The 21,689-nt window shown below is 45.1% G+C and overlaps 1 protein-coding gene across 1 annotated transcript in view; it reads right to left on the bottom strand.

The window, feature by feature from the left end:
- CDS2 (CDP-diacylglycerol synthase 2) overlaps positions 1-21,689 on the bottom strand; it is a 65,515-nt gene that overhangs the window by 8,007 nt on the left and 35,819 nt on the right. The window contains exons 2-12 of the mRNA XM_041732307.1: positions 13,999-14,135; positions 12,665-12,761; positions 11,812-11,909; positions 9,559-9,698; positions 7,999-8,057; positions 7,123-7,205; positions 4,855-4,942; positions 4,240-4,308; positions 3,156-3,308; positions 1,572-1,691; positions 134-237 (exon numbers count right to left, since the gene is read on the bottom strand). Of these exons, the coding sequence (XP_041588241.1) occupies positions 134-237; positions 1,572-1,691; positions 3,156-3,308; positions 4,240-4,308; positions 4,855-4,942; positions 7,123-7,205; positions 7,999-8,057; positions 9,559-9,698; positions 11,812-11,909; positions 12,665-12,761; positions 13,999-14,135 (1,148 nt within the window). The remainder of the gene's footprint in view (positions 1-133; positions 238-1,571; positions 1,692-3,155; positions 3,309-4,239; positions 4,309-4,854; positions 4,943-7,122; positions 7,206-7,998; positions 8,058-9,558; positions 9,699-11,811; positions 11,910-12,664; positions 12,762-13,998; positions 14,136-21,689) is intronic.

The raw sequence follows: 21,689 nt of genomic DNA, 5'->3' as shown, positions 1-21,689 counted from the left end.
CCAGACAGAGTACAACTAAAAACTGCATTCATGTTTGGGACGCTTTTCACTCCAACTGATTTGTAGCTCAAATTCTAGAATTTCACCACATTCAAAATTCCACCAACATGGTTCAGATGGAATGGCACAGTACCTGATAAAACTGGCAATGTACACGTTGACAAAGGTGGCCATCAGGTACTGGCAGTCAAAGCGATCCATGATGCCTCCATGGCCAGGAATGGTGTTGGCGAAGTCCTGTTTGAGGCAGAGGAAGGACTGGTGAGCCTGGGCTAGGCCAACACCAAACCCTGGCCTATGGTCCCTTGTCAATGCCCCACTAATGTCCTGAGTAGCTAAGGGCAATAGAAAGTAAGAAGTGTTGGTTCAGGGGGATCCCTGGGTGGCTCAGCGGTTTAGCGCCTGCCTTTGGCCCAGGGAGTGATCCTGGAGTCCCGGGATCGAGTCCCACATCGGGCCCCTTGCATGGAGCCTGTTTCTCCCTCTGCCTGTCTGTGTCTCTGCCTCTCTCTCTCTCTGTGTCTCTCATGAATAAATAAATAAAATCTTAAAAAAAAAAAAAAAAGAAGTGTTGATTCAAATGCTGAGGGTATTATAGAACACAATCTTATGGTAAAAGGCTTCTTCTAAAGAAAGATACAACATATATTAACAAATAAACTGAAAATCCAACTACAGTTGACCCTTGAACAACAGGGGTTTGAACTACATGGGTCTACTTATACTTGAATTTTTTTCAGTAAATACAGTAATGTAAATGTGTTTTCTCTCACAATTTTTTTTAAAGATTTTATTTATTTATTCATGAGAGACAGAGAGAGGCAGAGACACAGGCAGAGGGAGAAGCAGGCTCCATGCAGGAAGTCTGATGCAGGACTCAATCCCAGGACCCTGGGATCATGACCTGGGCTGAAGGTAGATGCTCACTCACTGAGCCACCCAGGTGTCCCTCTTTCTAATTTTCTTAATCACATTTTCTTTTCTCTAGCTTATTTATTGTAAGAATACAGTCTATAATACATATAACATACAAAATATGTGTTAGTCAACTGTTTATCAGTAATTCTTCCAGTAAACAGTTATATGTGAATTTTCTACTGTGTGGGAGAATGGGGATGGTGGAAGGGAGCAGTGCTTCTAACCCCTGCATGTTCAAGGGTCAACTATACTGAATTTTCTTGGAAACAATGTTATTCTTGTTTTGTTGTTGTTGTTGTTGTTTTTTAGAGAACATAAGGCAGTGGGAGGGGGGTGGGGGTGGGGGCGGATGTGCAGAGGGACAGAGAAAGAATCTTAAGCAGGCTCCACACAGGGGGCTCAATCTCACGACCCTGAGAGTCATGACATGAGCTGAAATAAACAGTTGGACACTTAACCAACTGAGCCACTCAGGAGCCCCAGAAACAATGTACTTTTAATTAACCAGCCTAAATTCCACCCATAGGTGAAGAAGAGCACACATTAGTCAGTTTACAGCTTGGTATTTTGAAGGAGGTGGTGGTTGATGGGGAGGGAAAGGAGGATATCAGGCTGAGAGACAACGAGAACAACAGAGAAGAAAGTTTTCCTACTTTGATTTTAAAGGCTCGTTTGAATCCACTTGCAAAGAAACCTCCAAAGGGGCCGATGAGCGAGGCAAAAGTGGACAGGGCAATGCTGTGAATCTGGAAGGGGTACATCCAGACTGTTGTCTGAGAAGAATAAATGAAATCAGTCAAGATGCCTTGTTAACATAAATAACTCTTTATGAAATGAACTATATTTTCTCCCCCAAAAACAAAATTAGTAAGAAAACTAGATTTTGTTTGTTTATAAATCTCTAATGCCTGGCTTAATAGAGAACATTTATGCATTCAGTCTGTTGCAATATGATGTTTTAGTTGAAGTATGGGGAAAAAATCCAGCCTTACACAGTAGCTGAAAGAAGGAAGAGTATTTCAGCATTGTCTTTTCAGATAATTATAGGTACTCTTCTCTGATACTACACCAGAACTGGACAAGTGGTAGTTTCTTAAAAATTTGGCGCAGTGTGGAATTTGAAATCCAATGAATGAACTTACAATACTCTTAACATTGAAATCCATAGGTCTTACACTTTGAATGAATCTTTTACCCCACCTGACAGTTTAAACACCATGCATTGCCATTTAGAAAATGATAGTTCACTAAGTTATATAAATCTTCCAAATGTAGACACATTTTGCTATAAACAATGTCAAAACACATGTCAAAATAATCATTATGTTAAAATCATTATAAAAATCCCACACACAAAAATCATTGCAGCTCACATCCACAAAGCTTTGAAGTATTAGGAAGCTGTCAAGCTCCAGTGACAGGTATATGCTTTCCAAAATACTGATTTTCACTAGGAAGCCAAATTCTATCATTGGTAACAATCACTGTCAGGTGTTTTCCTTGAAGTGACAGGCTCACTTCATCCGTTTTCAAAGAAAATGTTTGTCAAATATGCAAAGTTGAAAAACTAGTCAGTTCAAGTAAAAATTATGTCCCTATAAAAAAGCAGCTAGCTCAGCTCATAACTCAAACAGGTACATGTCTGCTTTTCTTTAGGTAAAGGAAATGAATACTTTCTATTTGTGTGTGTAAGAGTACTAGATAGGTATGTATTCAAGGGTCAGGATTTAATAAAATGAATCATTTTATGGTTTCACCAAAGACACTCTTAAGAGGAACTACCTTATTCCTACAGCAAGTGTGTGGCATGAAGAATCCAATGTCTTAGTTCAGTTAGGTGCCACTGCCTTCACTCATGCTAGAGTATCAGCAAGTTTACCCACAACTGCTTTTCACCTTTCACAGCAAATGTCAACAAGGTTAAAAAAGGCAAATAATGTCATTATATCATTATGAAAATAACTGTGACCTCAGAGATTCCCTAAAAGGATCTCAGGGACTCCCCAGACCACAGTTTGAGAACCACTGGTCTAAATGAATTGAAGTGAGATGAAATGTTTCCTTCTGTTCTCACTCTTATCTGACTTGAACAAGTCTCCTCCACGCTGGGATCTGCAGCATTGTGGAGGGAAGAAGCAAGGTTTTTTCTTGAGGGAATTGCCATGGTGGAGAGAGGGTTCATTCTCTGCAGTCACTAGCTAACCAGGGATAGTTTGCCCAACGTGAGTGGCACATACCAAGCCAATGACTGACTGGATCACCTCAGGAATGTTGTACTCCTGCAGACGAAAGAGGTCGGAGGGCTCGCAGTCCACAGTAAAGCTGTTGGTGTCATTGTTGTATTCCACAGGGCAGACAAAGCATCTGTACCCGGACATCACATAGGACAGCTGAAGATAAAGAGCAGAGTTGGGCAGAAGATACAAGTCCCAGCCATCCTGCCTGAGCAGCTCGCATGGGGTTTCACTGCATCTCTCACAGCGCCTAGGACCCTGCTAACTGTGAGCTGTGCACTAAATCAGAGGTTCATGTTTCCCCACAAGTATTTTGCCTGAGTTTGGAAAAGAATTGAAAAAGAGGTTCATGGCCCACTGAGGCTTTACACATAGTTGCCCAAACACCCAGGTCGAAATCCAGGAAAGACCTGAAGGAATTTGGGCAAAGGACTACAAGAAGCTTCTCCCCATTTAGGGGAGCAATGGTCCCTTTTTCTCAAGATCTCTTAATTTAATTTGAACTGGAGGCATGTTGTCAGGGAGTGGTATAGTGAGAGACAGCCAGCCTAGAGGAAGAATATAGAAGAGCAAGGAAGTAAAGGAACCAGTACTGGAGGACGGCTGGCACTTCTGAAAAAAGAGAGGCTGGCCTGATGGTCAGAAGCAGGGAATGCTCCAGAAAGGGTGGGAAGATCATCCTCCTCTCACAGGGCACACATGGGAGAGAACCTGGGCTGGAGTGACATAACTCACCTCACCTCCTACTCTCAGCTACCAATCACTCAACCTTGAAATACCAAATATGTAGATAAGGACATTACCTGCTGAGTGTCACCACGCCTTGGCATGAGAGGAGTACAGGTGCATCTGGCCCCCTGCTCCTCAACTACCAAGACCCTGTTTGAAAACTGGCAGATGAAGGACAGCTGACTCTGCTGAGCCAGTGACAGAGCAGGCCATGCTCATGCCCCTCACGGGGTGAGATAATCACTCAGTGGGACAGAGTCCTTGGCCTCAGGAAACCAGCTCTCTAGCCCTCGGCAAGCTTTGATGGTAGGTGTGAGGTCTCTGTCCGTTCCCCCAAGCAGCAAGGACCACCACTTACCAGCAGGCCAAACACCACAGTAGCAAAGAATCCTCCAATGAAGCCTTCCCAGGTCTTCTTCGGGGACAGCTAGGGACAAAGAACAAATTCTTAACAAAGGGCATTTTGACAACTGGCTTTGGAAACAATGATTACTTGTTTAAAATCTTTCTACTATAAAAAATAAAAAACAAAAAACAAAAGAAAACAAAAAGCCCCACCTCATTCTGTTAACCACCTCCCCTTCTAAAATAACCCTATACTGGATCTCCTTACTCCCAGCCTCATACCCCTCAGTTTCCTTTCTGTCCCAATTAGTCATTCAAGTCAGATAATTAGGAAAGGGTATATACTAATTTAATGACAACACTCATATTCAGACCAAAGCCCCCAAAATGTGCCTATTTTGTCTATAAACATTCTATTAGCTCTTTTCCTCTCTATGAATAATTGTCAAATGTCTTCCTTTGGCTTTTCTCTCAAAACTAAGTCTTGCCAGCTAGACTTTCTTTGGGATGACTGAAGATACACACACATACATAGGCTAGATTTCTTTTGTTCCCAAGCTGCTCTGCTTGTACTGAAAGCACTACCCTTCCCTCATGGCAGTACTTCATGTTAGGATGACCCACTTACCTTAATGAGAGGGGTCCGACCGAAGAAGAAGCCAAACATATAGGCCATAATGTCATTACAGATCACACAAGAGATAGGGACAATGAACCTAGGGAACAAACCAAAGTAAAAATCAACTTTCCCAAGACGGCAATACCTCAGATGTCTACAAAACAATGCCGTTCATCAATTCCAATACCAACGAAACCTGTAAGTACTTATCCATGAAAGAAGCTAGAAAGAAATAAAAAACAGACAAACTATACCTAGTACCAGGGACAAAGCAGACATTCACATGTTTTCTGAATAACTCCTGAATAAATGATGGTGTTCTATAAAGTGCCATTTGCTTTTTCTTTTACAAAAGTAATATATGCACAGTGTAAACGTGGTAATACAAATTTGAACTGTAAAGAAGAAAACGTTTACTCTGTTTCCCTCATCCCTATCTCTATTCCCCCAAAATAATTACTTGTACTCATTCCTGACTTCTCTCCTTCTAGTGGTTACCTACATAATTCTATGCAGTGTATTTCATGTTTATTTCATAACTTACCTACTTTTTTTGTAAATGGTTTATGACTAACTCTAGTGAGCACTACATTTCCCTAGGGCTATGCTGAGCGCAGAACCACATCCCACACAGCTAGCTATCTTCTTGACCCATCACCCCTGGCCTGCTGATCGCCACCATGAAAAAGGAGCCGTACAGCTTCACACCTGTACCATCGTTCTGCTCTCCTCAGTCTCCACTATCACTTTTTAAAAATGTCCTCTATTGGGATCCCTGGGTGGTGCAGCGGTTTGGCGCCTGCCTTTGGCCCGGGGCGCGATCCTGGAGACTCGGGATCGAGTCCCGCGTCGGGCTCCGGGTGCATGGAGCCTGCTTCTCCCTCTGCCTGTGTCTCTGAGCCTCTCTCTCCCTCTGTGACTATCATAAATAAATAAAAATTAAAAAATAAATAAATAAATAAAAATGTCCTCTATTTAAATTTCCGTATTTAACATGATATACATAAATCTCTGATTTCTTGACCCATCAATTAGAGGCAACATTTTCTGTTTGTTAAGAAAGCATCTGTATAGTCCCAAACCCATACAATGTCAAAGTTCTACTTTGTCAAGGCTTCTAGCACATATTCTCTGCTCTTCATATTTTCTACATCTATAATTAAATCCTATAGGTTGAGTAAAAACCAATAACCAGAAATTTTACTATGATTCACATACAACCAAGTGGTATGTTTGGCCCTAAAGATAAGGACTTATCATGGGCCATTCCTTAGAATTATCTAACAAAAACTCTGAAAGAAAGGGAAAGATTGTGTGCCTCCTTAGGCCATTATTATCATTGTTTTAAACGTTATAGTGCCTAAGGCCAACATTTATGTCTCTGTTCTAAGCACTTTACATATAGTTACTAATTTATTCCTCAGGAGGTAGGTATTACTATAACCTCATTCTGAGATCTGAAAACAGAGGCACAATCTGGAGTCTTAATCACACTTGAGTACCTCATATAAATTAGGATATGCCTTCATCTTCTCTCCAAGATCATCCAGCTTCCTCAGTCAACCTCCTGATTTCTGTATATCCTGACAGATTTCTTGCTGAAACCATTGTACTTCTGGAAAAAAATCTACTAAGTAATGACTACTATATGGTTCTTTTGACACATTGCCAGGTTCTATTTGCTAATAGTTTATTTATAATGGTTACCTGTAATCACTAAAGAAATCAGTGTAACATTCTTCTTTCTACCTCCCTAAGCTTATTAGCTTTCATATGAAGGGGTAGATAAAACTCTGCTATTATCATTGGTTGCTTTTTCCCACGTGTGGATTCTTAGGCGATTTTCAAAGTTCTTCTATAGTTCTTGATCTTTTCAAGTTTTCTTCTTCATGACTTTTGGGAGTTTACATTTTCCCAGATCATGAAAGTTTCCTTTAGTTTTTCAAACCTGTTGCCATACAGTTGCATTGTCTTTGATTCTTTAATTATCCATGTATTTGTTAGTCTAGAATATAGGTTCTCAAAGTATAGGTACTGGCAGCAGCAGCAGCATCACCCGGGAATATACTAGAAATTCTCATTACTGAATCTATTGAAATAGAAACTCAGGAGGGAGGCCCAGTGATGTGTGTTGTATGTAACTAGCCCTGCAGGGGATTTTGATGTAGCTCAAGGTAAGAACTCCTGGCTTAGAAGGTAAGCTTGAGTTCCCAGCCTACTGGACATGAGAAAACCCACAAAATAAAAGGGAAAATCTCCCTCACTGACATCACTCACCAGATCATTCCTTCAAACAGGTTGTGAATAACGAGATGTGACTGAGTCACAACAATCAATAATGTTACATGGGTCCAGCCAAACTGCAAAAGATGATCAAAAATACATTTGACCTATATGTTACCCTGAAAGGAACTTCAAATAACAGCCAATAACAAATAGAAAATAGCTTTAAAAAAAAATACAAAAAAACAAAAACAGGTAGAATAGATGTCTGTACTTGTCTTACTATAAGTAAAAAGGTACAGAACAGGCATTTGGTATGAACTTTGCCCCCAGCTACAATTAGGGACCACAGATGAGCAAGTCTTTCTCCGCTCTGAAAGCCTAGGTTTCATCTCATTTTCTCAATAAATGTTGAGTGCTGGGGCGTTTGGAGTGGCTCAGTCAGTTAAGCGTCTGCCTTCAGCATAGGTCATGATCTCAGGATCCTGGGATCAAGCCCTGTGTCAGGCTTCCTGCTCAGTGGGAAGAGTCTACTTCTCCTTTTGTGTGCGTGCATTCTCTAAGTAAATAGAATCTTTGTAAAAAATGTTACTTGAGTGCTTGGTACACTCAGTCAGGGGTTGTTTTCAAGTTGAAAGAGAGAGGTAGCAGGGCCTGAAGCTTCACCTTGAGCCTTACTTGAAAGCCACCTCCAGGTCCTAGTGGAAAGACTGCCTGGAGTATAAATTAAGTAAAAGTGATTGGGTCTGTGTGGATGCAGAGCCACCTAACTTAAACAGAGACACCCCTTCATGTTCTAGGTTCTAGATGCACACAAAACAGACTGCATTCCAGAGTTCCGATTTGTCACAGAAAGCAGAGTCTTGTTGAGTTTCTGCAGAACTTCACTTAAGCCAAGAATTCTGACACACATACATATATTTCCCTTACCATGTAGAACTGCAGTCGATAATGCTTCTTGACCAGACTCAGTACAAACATGCAGAATCCTAGTTTGAGGAGGAGAAAGGGCAAAATGAATCACACCCAACATTATCTCTGTCCTAGTCATTTCCTTTAGATGTGTTAAATGGTCCTTTGGCCAATTTCCTGGCAGAAGTTAACCAGCACACAATTCCAAAGCCCAGGGGAATAAACCTAGTTATTCCAGTAAGAGTTAGGAACAAAACTGCACTCCTTCAAGACAATCAAAGGAAGGCAATATTTTTAAATCTTGCAGACTACACTTGATTTAGAACACTGTTCACCAGATAGGAATGTTTTGATACTAGAGCAGGGGTCAACCAACAAAGGTCAGACCAGCTGCCTGTTTGCCTATTTATTTTATAAATAAAATTTTATTGAAACACAGCCATGCCCATTTGCTTATATATTATCTGGGGTTCTCCTTTCGTGCTCAAGGGTGGAAGAGTTGCAACAAAGACTCAATGGTCCCCAAAGCCTAAAATACTATCTGGACCTTTATGAAAAAGTTTGCTGACCCTATCCTAAATTATAGATTTGGCTAAGGGAGGATCTACCTAGTATGGAGTCAGGGCCTTGCAATTTTCACAAAAAAGAAAAAAAAAAATCTGCAGGCCCACACACTCCTCCAAGAAGGAAAGAGACTTTTACCCACAAGAGTGGCTTGGCCCCTCATGTGGCTATTCCAGACTCCTGACCTCCCACTGTGGGGGCTACTTTCAGGATCTGAGGCATGCTCTTTGACTATGCTCAACAGCAATAGACTCCTTGGCAATGGATTTTCTGGTTTAATGGCCAGGTGTTATTCACAGAGCCCAATATTGCTATCAAGCTGATCAAAAATAGGTCAGACTGAAATTTAGGTCAGAACAAATTTCTCCTGTGCCTCAAACTGGCTTTGAGAGTAACTACGAAAAACACTAGCATTAACACTTAACACTCAGGTAGGAATGAGTTTAGACTGACACAGCACCTTACTGTTTGTCAACTTTTAATGTATCTGATTAAATCTTCACAGTACCTCTGATGTTTTAGCTCCAGACTACAAAAGAGTCTCAGAGATTAAGCTCCCAGCTCCTATGAAATCACACTCTTTTTAAACCCAGATAGGTAAAATTTCTACCACACTGTAATGGCCCTCGTGCAGCTCCTCAGGTGACTCCCCTAAAGGTAGCTGCTTGTTTTTATACCCAAACTCCTAGGTGGTTTTTGTTTTGATCACACCACAGAATCTCTGCCAATAGCAGAGTCAGGAATGGACTGTGTTATGCTGTCCTCCAAAGGAGGCTGGGACACAGGGACAGGTGGCACAAACTATAGTCCCTAAAACCACACAAGGCCCTCAGTCCCATTTCTTAGTCAAAAGCTGCTATGACTCACATTTAAGGCAGAGCCCTCAGCTCTGCTGTCCCACACAGACTTAACATCATCCAACCTGTGCATTAACCAAGAAGTTCCCCAACTTCTACTCAGCAAACGTACAAAAACAAGACAAACACAAGAACTGGTAAACCGCTAAATGCCTACCTATTAGATAGAGAGTAAAGGAAATGAAGCGGTGGTATTTACTGAGAATCCGCAAAGGCTCCTCTCTCTGGACCAGAGTGAAGAAGTAATCTGTCACTGTCTCGCCATAGAAGAAGTAATTGACACACAGGAGAAAGTACCTGTAAATGAAGACAGGTCACCACCATGGGGAGCACACATGTAGCCTCTCCTTCACAGTGAGGCTGACAGGAAGCTCTGAGGATCAGAGGAGCAGTCCACCCGAACCCTCCCCTGGCAGCTCCCAGAGGGACAAGCCAACCACAATTTCCTGTTCACTGGAGACCCTCTGGGTGAGAAGTTTTATCTGGAAATCCATGGCAGCTTTCACTCACTCTCCATTCATCACAAACCTGAGACTCAGTTTTTGCCCCTTTTATAAAGTCACCATGCCTAACCTAAGAACACTCCAACCATAAGATGACCTTCCAGAGCCTGCCTCATCCTGCCTCCCCATCCTGTTCCCATTCTTCTGGGAACCCTGCACACCTATCACAGTGGTTTACTCGGGCTTTGCCACCATCTGCTTCACTCCTATCTCCCCCAGCCTGGGACATCCTCTTCACTTACCCATTTTGTCACTCGTTACTCAAATACCATTTTCTTCATAAAAGCTTGCACAACCTAGCATGGTATCTGCCTCCTCCATGTTTATTTCTATAGTATGTAGTATTTGGACATTTCACTAAGCAATTAATTGTGCTCTGAGTATCTCCGTCTCTAAAGCCTCTCTGACACATAAACCTTTCACCAGCATTAATTCATTTGTTTATAACCTGCCTCCTCCACTGGACCTCTGGGAAGGGAGAGGCCATGGCTCATATACCTTGGCAGTCTCAGTGATGCTTTGGAGTATGGGCACACACAGACCTACTCCAAATACTCAGGATCCTGAGGTAGGAAAGAGAGTAGAGAGCTTCTCTCCTCTATTTTCTTTCTTCTTCTTTTTTTTTTAATTGTGGAAGTTCAAGAACTCTCATATTGGATTTATTTTCTGTTACATGAAAAACACTCCCTTAGGTCAGTGACCACAACAGAAGGTCAGAGATCCTGAATGTGTTTAACAAAATTTAAAATACTGCTTCCCAGCTATAGGACAATCACAAGAGAGACCTATATCTTAACCCAGGTGACAGGCACAGGCCCATGCGGAGACCATGAGGCAGGCTGCACGGCTGGGTGGTAAGGAAGCATCTCTGGGAAAGATATGTCTGGCCCAAGTCTGAGCACTTCAGCTCCCTTGGCCAGAAGCCCTCATCTTGGGCTGCTAAGTCATGGAACCAATCCTTGAGTCCCAGCACAGCAGGTGAGAAGATTCTGTATTTGCCCCAATTCCTCTCAGCACCACACAAGAGATCTGTTCTTGTGTTCCCTGAGGACACTGAAGCCAATAAAACAGAGTTTCAGATCAGGACAGGATCTCAGACATCACCTGTGCTACAGGTTTTAACTGTGTTTCTGCCTGAAGGCAGTCAAGCCCTTTCCTAGGACAAAGGGAGCAGAGTTTCTCAGAGGAGCCCAGATCCTCTACATTTGGATCCTGCGCACTCTGGTCCATTAGGTGCCTCCATCCTGAGGAATGGGGGGTGGGGGGGGTGTCCAAAGTTGACTGACTCAGTCTCAACCAACGAGGACGAGGAAACCAAGTTCCAGAAATAGCAACACCAGCACTGACAACCTACAGATGACTCTTATGGGATGCTCAGATAGCAGAGCATTAAAAATATGCTGGTCTAGAATTGGGGGCCACTGTGCAAAGTCTGATGAATCCAAACACCAAGGCAAACGTGCTCAAGATGTAGCCAGTATGGGAGATTCCAGGCCCCAGGTAAGTATTCAACACTCCTCACATGCCAGCCACATAAAATACTTGGGTCTTTTTTTTTTTTCTTTAGATTTTTTAAAATTTATTTATTAGAGACACAGAGAGAGAGAGATTAAGAGAGAGAGAGAGAGAGAGAGAGAGAGAGGCAGAAACACAAGCAGAGGGAGAAGCAGGCTCCATGCAGGGAGCCTGATGTGGGACTCGATCCCGGGTCTCCAGGATCAGGCCCTGGGACAAAGGCAGCACTAAACCGCTGAGCCACCGGGGCTACCCAAAATACTTGGGTATTAAAGGTGCCATGTGAGTCGGTGGCCATCACTCCCCACCTATCCACCATGACTGTAAATACCTACCATAAAATGCTTTTCGTCCAAATCCATTAAGGGCCCCTGTGGGGTTAGTGGGCTTACCAGCTGAGGGTTCTGAACCAGGGCAGGTCATAGGAGTGGTAGACATTGTAGCCAATAGTGATAATCTCATGGAAACATTTAATCTGAACACACATCACCTGCAAGACATTAAAGAATCAGAACACCTGCTAATTCCCAGTTCTTAACCATCTTGGGAAGCAAAAACCCACACATGGGCCATGGGTCTTGGAGAGAAACTATCATATTTAAGAATGTCAGTCCTACAGTGATTCTGCTCTCCTTCTCCTTTCTCACTCACACCGCCCCCTTTGGCAGTGCAGTCCTTTATGTCTCACATAGGAGATCCAATAAATACATACCACTGAAGCTTCAATTAACTTTTTATTGTTGTACCTCCCTGGACTCAATTAATCTCTTCTCCTTTTGACTTTGAATAGAAATACCTGAAAAGCCCTAACTGCTTTGCTCAGCAGTCAGCCACTAGTCATCTGACCCTGTCCATGACAGCAGGAAAACTAAGAGAGCAGTGCTGTGGACTGGGATTTTTAAATCAAAGTCCTAAGCCCCATAGTGAGGCCCCAGGAAAACAAGAAACAAAAATCAGAATCACACAGAGTCATAGCCAGGGTCACAGGCTAATCAAACAGCTGAAATAATAGTATCAACTTTTAAAATGAAGAGATATCTTTAACCACACACAACTGGCCTGTGCCAACACCCTCCAGTTGGCTCCTAAAAAGGGAGAGGTCAGATATTCTGAGGCAGATGTGGTCTAAGGAGCCGGAACTCCCACTGATGCCCAGAAACCAACCCAATGCCCTACACTTCAGATGACTGATCCTGTGGGAAAAAAATGAAGGCAAAACTAAAATAGTATGCAAATGACACTTACAATGATCATTAAAACCATTGGTCCCAGGTAAATGATGATGAAGAAAAATGCAATCATGGCCAAAGTCAGGATGCCTCTCACCCACCAGTTCTTCCATCTAAGAGAAGAGGGGAAGGAGAAAGCATGTTAGGAGCCCAGAAAGAAGTGCAGCACAAACCCAAGGGGGATGGCTCTTTGTGGAAGGAGAAGTCAATCCCTTCACCTCAATGGAGATACTAGCCACAGGCAGGCAGAAGAAGGGCAAACAGAGCCATCACTTCACCCACACCAAACTCAGCAGGTGCTCCAAAGCCTACAGAAAAATATACCCAGCTTTTATCTTAACAAAACAATCAGGCAAAAGTCCCAAGGGAAATGTGGTGCCTACTTCTGTACCTACTTGGATGGTTTCTATGGCTCTCAGTCCAAAGAAAAAATAACGTATATATTTCCAGCAGCAGAATCCTACATCACTCTGCCCCTGCATCTTTATGGTGAGAACAACACTAACTAATGATAATAGTGATCAGAAAGATGCATTTGGCACTTTTATACAGCCTCTGTGTATATTAATGCATTTAACCCTCAACACTAGTAACCTTTACAGAAAAGGAAAAGGATGCACAAATCAGACAGCTGGGATGTGGTCAAACTGAGATTTGAATCCTGGGAGTCTGGCACCAGAACCCATGTCCTCGACAACTGCACAATACCAACTTTCAAAGAGACATGTGTATGGGAGACACACATAGAGCCACCTTCAGATGATGTTTTGGGGTCTTAAAGTTTGTGTTTTTCATCTGACCACATAGCCAGTGTTGGAGAATCAGAGTTTCAAGGGACTAACATTTAACCCTGGATTCACTTGAGTTGAGATTTCTCAATTCTTCTAGGAGAATTTAAGGAACCTCCACAATGCATGTGTGTGGGTCAGGGAAAACTAAACTCTGACCTAGATAAGTTGGGCTCCTCTGTGAAAAACAGCCCGTCTATTAGACACAAGCCCCTTTGCATGTTGTGTCAGCAACCTTGCCCACCACCACCGCTTTGTCCACACTTTCCCCACCTTCCTTGGACGATTGTACCTTCCAGCCCAGCCTATAGCACCTTTCAAGGGCCAGATCCTTCTAGACTGTGCCCATAGTAGCCAGTAAGCACTAGATCACATTTAGCAGAGACCCATGCAGAAGCGGGGAGACCGTGGCCACTGCTAGGCAGGCCCCTCACCCACATACTGTCATAGCTGTGGGGGCTCATGTCCTAAGACTGCAGGCTGTCTGAGGGCTCTGGGTCTCCCCTGGCACCTGGACCTGGAGCAAGGACCCCACAAGCATCTGCTCATGCAGCCATGTTACCTTGAAGACAAGTTGGAAAGGGCCCTGTTGAGGACCTCTGGTGTATCATCTGTAGAGGCTGATAAAGGAGCAGCTTCTGCTCGGCTCTCACTGTCCGATGCAGTCTCTCCATCTACCTTTGCTTCTGTCTCTGATTCCTACATGGCAGAAAAACAGACGAGGAAAAGGTCAAAAATGCTTAGCAGGATAGTGATGAATACATGCCTGTCATAGGAGATCTGTGGGAAAAGACACCACCCCCACCCACCCCCGCCCCAACAAGGCTCAAGGACCTAGCACAATCAAGTGACAAAACAGATGGGACACACAGTGATCCCAACACTGTTGTGACATGTGCCAAGATGGCCAACTCTCTGCTGGAAGTGAGGCACGCATCTGTACCATGAGGAAATGAGTTACAGCCACAATCTGCTCAATCCCCCTTGCCTGGCCAGGGGCAGGAGAGGAAACAGTCCAGACAAGGGAGAAAGGGGCTCTTTTGTATCCAAAGCCAAAGGAGAGGCAGGCCTGATTTCATCAGGACCTCATTCCTGACCCTGCCCTTGCTGCCAGGTTTACTACCTATTAAGGGTTTGGCCACTGGCACCCAGGAAGACACATCCACCTCTAAAAAACCCCTCTCCACCAACACCTATATCATGGAGGAAACAGTCCCTGCTCTGCTATATGAGGAGGACTCCTAGTGCCACCAGGGTGTCCCATGGCTCTGGCAAAGCTCTTAGAGAAAAGCTGGGTGTGCAGGCTGTCCCGCACTGGACCGCCCCCCCAAAGTCCACAGTGCTACTTCCAGACTCCACAAGAGCACCCCATGGGGAGGCCAGCCCCACTCAGTGTGGAAGCCACATAGTACTGCTTACTAGAGTCAAGGCTTCAGCAGGAGTGGTATGCCACTGTCCTTTCGCTGCCATGCAGCTCAGTGCGATGTCACTCAGAATTGCCATATGGGCTCTGGCTACATCAGAAACTCACCCTGCTTGCCAATCCCGATGAGGGGACCAGAGTCATGCCAGCAATAGGCTCTCTATCCAAAGTACCAAGGACAGGCTGCTCTGAATCCTAGGGACCCTACTACTCAGAGTATTTATCTCTTACAGGAATTTAAAATTACTGCTGTTGGGGAGATGAGAGAGAAATCAAATTGCTTCAAATTAGAGTCTAACAATACTGCTTCGTATTTGCAGAGCTCTCAACAGCTGTAAGAATGTTTCCCATACCTGTTGTGAACCTCAGAGAAGTTTTGGAAGGGAAAGGAGACCGGAGATCTCTACAAATGAAGAGACAGAGGCTCTGAGAAGTTCAGTGGTGGGTCCCAAATCTATTAACGAAGGTCTTCTGACTTCCAGGTGTTCATCCGACTAAATTTCCTTTAAGCATCTTGGAATCCATTGTTTTTCTGACACCCAACACTTTGTGAGGAGCCTTGATGTGGAGAAGGGGTGGGCTGGGATGGACAAGAAGTGCCCAGCTCAGGGGATTTTCCTGGACATCAGGCATTCCTCCATGCAAATTTCTAGGAAACCTCATCATGGATGAAATCCCCAAGGGGCAGCGCTGTGATTGCCAGGTAGCAGAGAGAAGAGGGGCACCCTAGCACAGCTCAGGCCCTGGGACAGCAGGGCTTTGATGTCAGGCTCAATGTCGTGGGTTGGAAAAGTGGGAGCTGCACTACGCACAGGCACACCATCTGGGCACACCAGGCAACACGGGTGTGGCAACCTGGAGCCAGATGATTAGCTTGGGGGTTGGTCATGAGCACAGTGGCATTGTCACTGGGGCCAGGCAGAGCCTCCCATGGGAAGGTGAAGAGAAGGTGCACCTGTGCACCCTCCACCTCGCACTTCTCCAGAGGCACAAAGGTGGACTCAAGCCCACCGCTGGGTCAGATGTACTTGAGGGAATTGAGGATCTCTTCATTCCTGGCATTTTCCTGATGCTTGAACTGGCTCCACGAGAAGCTGCTGCAGCACATTCATCTGAGTGGAGTTACAGACCACTGTGCCTCAGAACAATGCCACGTTCTCAATGAGGGGCACCTTAGTCCACAGGGAGCTGCAGGGCATCCAGGCTCACGGGCTCCCCACTGGCCAGTGCACACAGAGAGGGCAGACACGGAGCTGGAGCGTGGGAGTGCGGAGCTTAGGGCAGAGACCCCATTTTATTTTTTCAGTAAGACATTCAGGATGAAGTAAATAGAAATGGTAAAAGGATGTTTCACCACACCTTCAAAGACTTCATTATATATGTGTGTGAACACAAAGAGTCACTTTTTTTTTTTTTTTTTAAGATTTTATTCATTCATGAGAGACAGAGAGGCAGAGACATAGGCAGAGGGAGTAGCAGGCTTCCTGGGGGGAGCCTGATGCGGGACTCGATCCCAGGACTCCAGGATCATGACCTAAGCCAAAGGCAGATGCTCAACCACTGAGTCACTCAGGTGCCCCAGTCACATTTTTTAATAAGTTGAATAATTTGAATTTCCCTAATAAGTATATGAAATCAAGCACCATTTCATGTTTATTGATTCTTTGGGTATCTTCTTTTGTAAAGCGTCTATCAAGTCGTTGACCATTTTTCTACCAAGTTTTCTGCCTTCCTTTGGATTCATAGGAGCATCTGATACATCCCAGCCTTAAGTACACTGACATGTTCTCCCAGCCTTCTCCAACCCCACCTCCATCCCAGTCATTCCTTCTCCTACCCTCTTCCCTTTGGGCACTGGCCCCATTGAGAACTGATGGAGAGATTTTTCTAATTGTTGCTCCCTTAAGATAAGGACCACCTTTTTCTCACGACCTACCCATGCCTAGTACAGAGCAAAATACTTACTAATGGATGGAAAAATGGGAAGAGAAAGCCAGGAATTAATCCCAAGTGTGGTAAAGAGTTACCCAGCCCCTACTCTCAGGGAAACCGCTCTTTTTAAACTAACTGTGATAACACCACAAAACGGGGCTTTAACTAGTGTGAGGCTGCTGATGTAAGACAGCTGGCTTTGGTAAAGGACCTGTGGAGATGACCTCATCAGTAGGATCTGAGGGAAGAGCTGTAGCTTCTGATGACAGGGTCACTCTTCCTTACTCTGCCACAGCTCAGCCAGGTAACTCTGGACAAGTCACACAAGTGCCTCTGTACTTCAGTGTCCTCACCTTATAAAACGTGTCCAGAAAGAGTCCTCCTTACTTGAGGGAGTTCCCTAAAGAGATACAGCAAAACTCCCACCCAGGGCTATGTCCTACTCCAGCACCCTGAGAGGTTCTGAAATACAGCAATGCCACTGGGATTAATCACCTTCCAGTTAGACTAAATGAAGACTGAGGCATTTAGAAAGACCTCCCATTCTTTATGTGAACATTAACACCCACACCCTAGCGGCAACCATCAGCGATATGAAGTAACGATGCTGCAGTATTATCTAGATCCAACCCCTAAACCAAGGAGCTCCAGCATGTGAGCACCTGGGCCCCACCAAAGCCTCCCACAGATGCTCACCAGGAGCATCTGGAAGCCACAGGGACTGAGCAGGAGCCCAGCAGGGAAGAGGGCATGTATCTAGGCACAAGCACATGTGCACGCACACACACATGTCCCAGCACAAGGTTATTTTTAACTTCCATCCTGTTGTCAAGGAGACTCACAAAGGCTGCTGGTTTCCCCAGGAGGGGAAGGCAGGAAGGAGCCGAGGCAGAGCGCCTGCAGGGGAAGGGCAGGGAGCTCCAGCTTGGTGCTGAGTCTCTCTGGACCTTCCACAACTTTTGATGAGCATTAGCGCAGCACTGTGTCCTGCAATATCACCCTACCTGATTCCTATCCTTCCTTGCTAGATGGGGTGAGGGGCAGAAAGGTGTCCTGAGATAGAAAATAGTTGAGAGGGAGAACTATCTATAGTTCTAGATACTATAAGGGGCACTTGGGTGGTTCAGTCGGGTAAGTGGCTGACTCCATCTCAGCTCCAGTCACACGAAGTCCTGGGATTGAGCCCTGCATCGGGCTCCACACTCAAGGGGGTAGTCTGCTTCTCTCCCTCTCCCTCCCTCTCTCTCAAATAAGTAAATCAATCTTTCTTAAAAAGACCCTATTATTGGGGTGCCTGGGTGACTCAGTGAAGTGTCTGCCTTTGGCTCAGGTCATGATCTTGGGGTCCTGGGATCGAGCCTCACGTCGGGCTCCCTGCTCAGCGGGGATTCTGCTTCTCCCTCTCCCTCTACCCCTCCCCCAGCTTGTGTACACTCTCTCTCAAATAAGTAAAATCTTTAAAAATATATATATATCGCAGCCCGGGTGGCTCAGGGGTTTGGCACCACCTTTGGCCCAGGGCATGACCCTGGAGACCCGGGATCGGGTCCCATGTCGGGCTCCCTGCATGGAGCCTGCTTCTCCCTCTGCCTGTGTCTCTGCCTCTCTCTCGCTCTCTTCTGTGTCTCTCATGAATAAATAAATAAAATCTTTTTAAAATAGTAAATAAATAAGTAAATAAATCCCTATAACTATTATTACTAAGATGTCAGGGGGCTTGAGATGAACTAAGAAATGAAGTTACCGCCCTAAAGGAACAAGCCTGAAAGAGATTTCTAGGTTTTACTTTTCTCTTAACCAAATAACCCCAGGGTCCTGAGCCTGATGCCAGGACACTGAATAAGTACCATCAGAGCCCTCACCTGGTGGCACCCTCTAGGTAGGAGGTCAGCATCTAGACAACCACTCCCTCACAAGCTGCAACAGGACCCAACAAGGCAGAAGGGCAAATCCCTGTGCAAGGCTCAAGGGCATAGCCCAGAAAACATGGACGGAGAGGGGGCAAGACAGCTGGCTCTGGGTTCCTGATGCCAGTCTCCACCCACCCCCACCCCCAGGTGTAGATGTCACAAGAGAGCAGGTCAAAGGAACACAAACTTGAAAGAACCTGGAGGCTTATCGTGTTCTGACTCCTCTCCACCCCGTGGGAAAAGGCCTTTCACCTGGATCACCAGGACTTCCTCTTTGGCTCTTAGGCTGCATACAAGAAGCCAAGTGCTAGTGGCAGTTTCCATGGTGGGCAGGGATGCTGAGGAGGCAGGGACCTAGAGCCCAAGTTCTCGCCTAAAAGAAAAGTGACATGTGCTGGACCTAGAGTCAGAGGTACTGAGAGGTATGCTGGTTTGCTCCTCCAAGGGATGGCAAGATAGGCAGAGGTAGAGATGACCTCCTGCAGAAGGAGGCAGCAGCCAGTCAGGGAGAGCAGGGCCCAGGACCCAGCTCTGATGCTCATTATGCTCCCCATCGGCCTCTGATCTCTGGTCTTCCGAGTGAAGAAAGGATCCCTTATCCTGGACAGCTACTGGAATGATCAAATGCCACACCAATGCAAGTCTGTGAAAACTATAAAGGAGCTAAAAAGCAACATGGCCACACCTGCCGGAGCGTGGAATGGAAAAAATGGCAGCCATCAGGACTTTCTGGGGCCCATGTGCTCACCAATTATGTGAGCTCAGCATTGGCCTGCCCTGCTTCCTTTCTCATGCCTTTCATTCATCCAATAGACAGCCCCCCAATTCAATAAAAATCTACTTCCCAAAGCTACTGTGGAATGGGGTGGTGTGACACACAAAGGCCGCAGTATATCCTAGTGCTCTGAAGTGGGATGCGTGCAACACAATCTACTGAAGTGTGGGAAGAAATATTAGAACTTACTCCTATTTATCTCTTTTGTATTTTCTTTCCTGTGCATGCTTTATAATGGAACTACCAATACACATATATAACTCTGTGCAAGCTGGGGCACAAGGCTAAAATATCACATACATGCCAGGCACGGTGGTGTCTCAGCGGCCGTGGGCTCCTTGTTTCTCACTGTGCTGAGCAATGCCTGGAACACAATAGGCACCCGAAGATTTGACCTAACGGGCTAGTGAGAATTTTACTACAGACCAAAGAATCCAGACCGCCCTGAGTGTGACAGAACCCACTGTGATTTCCAGCTCACGTGCCAAGACCCACGCCTCTGTCTCCCAGGGGCCCTCACAGCAAGACCAGACTAGTCCCACTCTGGCCCCCTCCCTGCTGGGAGGACAGCACAGGAAAGCTGCTTTGCTGCAGCCCAGCTCCCAGGCAGCTCCTCCTCCCTTTTCAACCCAAGGGCCCCGATCAGAGGCTAAGTGGAGCAGAGCCTACCTCTGAAATTCTATCTCAATCAACAGCCATCCTCCACAATCCCTTAGCCATTCCCCAAGGGGCTTGTGATGCTGGTGTAAACAGGAAACAAAAGATATTTCAAAAAGAAAGAAAAAAAGCTCTCTCCTAGGCCCTTCTGGTTCACTTAGACCCTGAAGAGAAAGCAGAAAGTCAGTCTGAGGACAGACAGAATGTCCTGGGTACTAAGAGCTCAGCTAAGACCTATTGACATTTTTGGAGAAGCTCAAGCTCAGAAAGGCTTTCCCTACCAGCCTTCCAGGGCCTCTCTACCCCCACACTGCCCAGAAGCCAAGCCCAGCCCTGACCTGAGAGGCTCAAAACAACATAGCACATAAGTGTTGCTTCTATGGAAGCAAGAGAAGGCAGTGAGGGAGGGCCAGGGGAGCTGTGGGATGGGAGGGGAAGCTATCTATGGTTGAGGCCTGGCTTTTCCTGGCCTGGGGAGGGACCTGCACTCATAGAACTCATTTTCACTGTTATTCTCTAGGTAGAAAACTCTACCTCTTCCCACTCCCTCTTAATTCCCAGTGTTTGCTGAAGGACTGCCTTGGACTTACAAAAACTTACGAGGCAGCATCCTTTTGAGGCTCCCTTTTGGTTACCAGTTAGTGTCAGGGCCCACCCTCTGAACTTGTTGTTTCTCAAGACTCTATAGTGACACCCACAAGTGGTGATGGTCAGAGCTTGACCAAAAATGGTGTGGCTGTGGCCAGGCTGAACAGGAGCCTTTGGCATTGTATCAAGCAGGCTTCTGGCAGAGGGTACTCACCCCACAACACATTTCTTTACCAGATGCAACTCAGTCTTGTACCTTGCTAAAGAAGACATATTAATATTCTGTTCGTGTTTGCCGGTGAGGAGTAAAAAACTAGGGAAAGAAAATAAATGGTTCCATCTACTAGGCTCTTTCTTCTCTTTTCCATTTTCAGGGAAATTTCATTACAAGGTAGTGCTCAGGGCACTGGCTGGTTCTGCTTCCAACAACTCTGTCCTTTCCAATGGCAATGCTTTCAAATTCATAAGTTTCATTTACTTGGTGACTCCATAACTCACACAAACTATGTTTCATGCTGCTTTAGATGCATATCACAAAACTTATCCTAGAAGAAAGTCATCAGGCTGAGCCTAACGTTTCTGCTAAATATTGGGCTTGCCATCTCCTTAAACCCTGTGGCAGCTGCTGGGCAATCCATTACCCTACTTATAGACACATCCCCAGGAGAGAAATTGCCAGAAATAGATTTATACGTAAGAGTATCAGGGACCCATATGTCCCTCTTACTAAGAAAGTCAAGTAGGTGTGTGTGTGTGTGTGTGTGTGTGTGTGTGTGTGTCTAGTGTTAGGAAGAGCAAATATTTCCAGTTTTTCCGATATTAATGCCATTTAACAAGTTCACTTGTTTAAACAAAAGGTCAAGAAAGAAGAGTTCTACTCTGCAAGTCACAATCATCCCCAATACAGCCATACAATGTCCTCCAAAAGCCTCATATGAATATGATCTACAGAAAACACATTCAGCTAC

The sequence above is a fragment of the Vulpes lagopus genome, chromosome 18, assembly GCF_018345385.1.
Source record: "Vulpes lagopus strain Blue_001 chromosome 18, ASM1834538v1, whole genome shotgun sequence".
In the NCBI taxonomy this organism is placed as follows: Eukaryota; Metazoa; Chordata; class Mammalia; order Carnivora; family Canidae; genus Vulpes; species Vulpes lagopus.
Note: the sequence above shows the minus strand (reverse complement) of the source record. Positions and strands in the feature narration are given on the sequence as shown.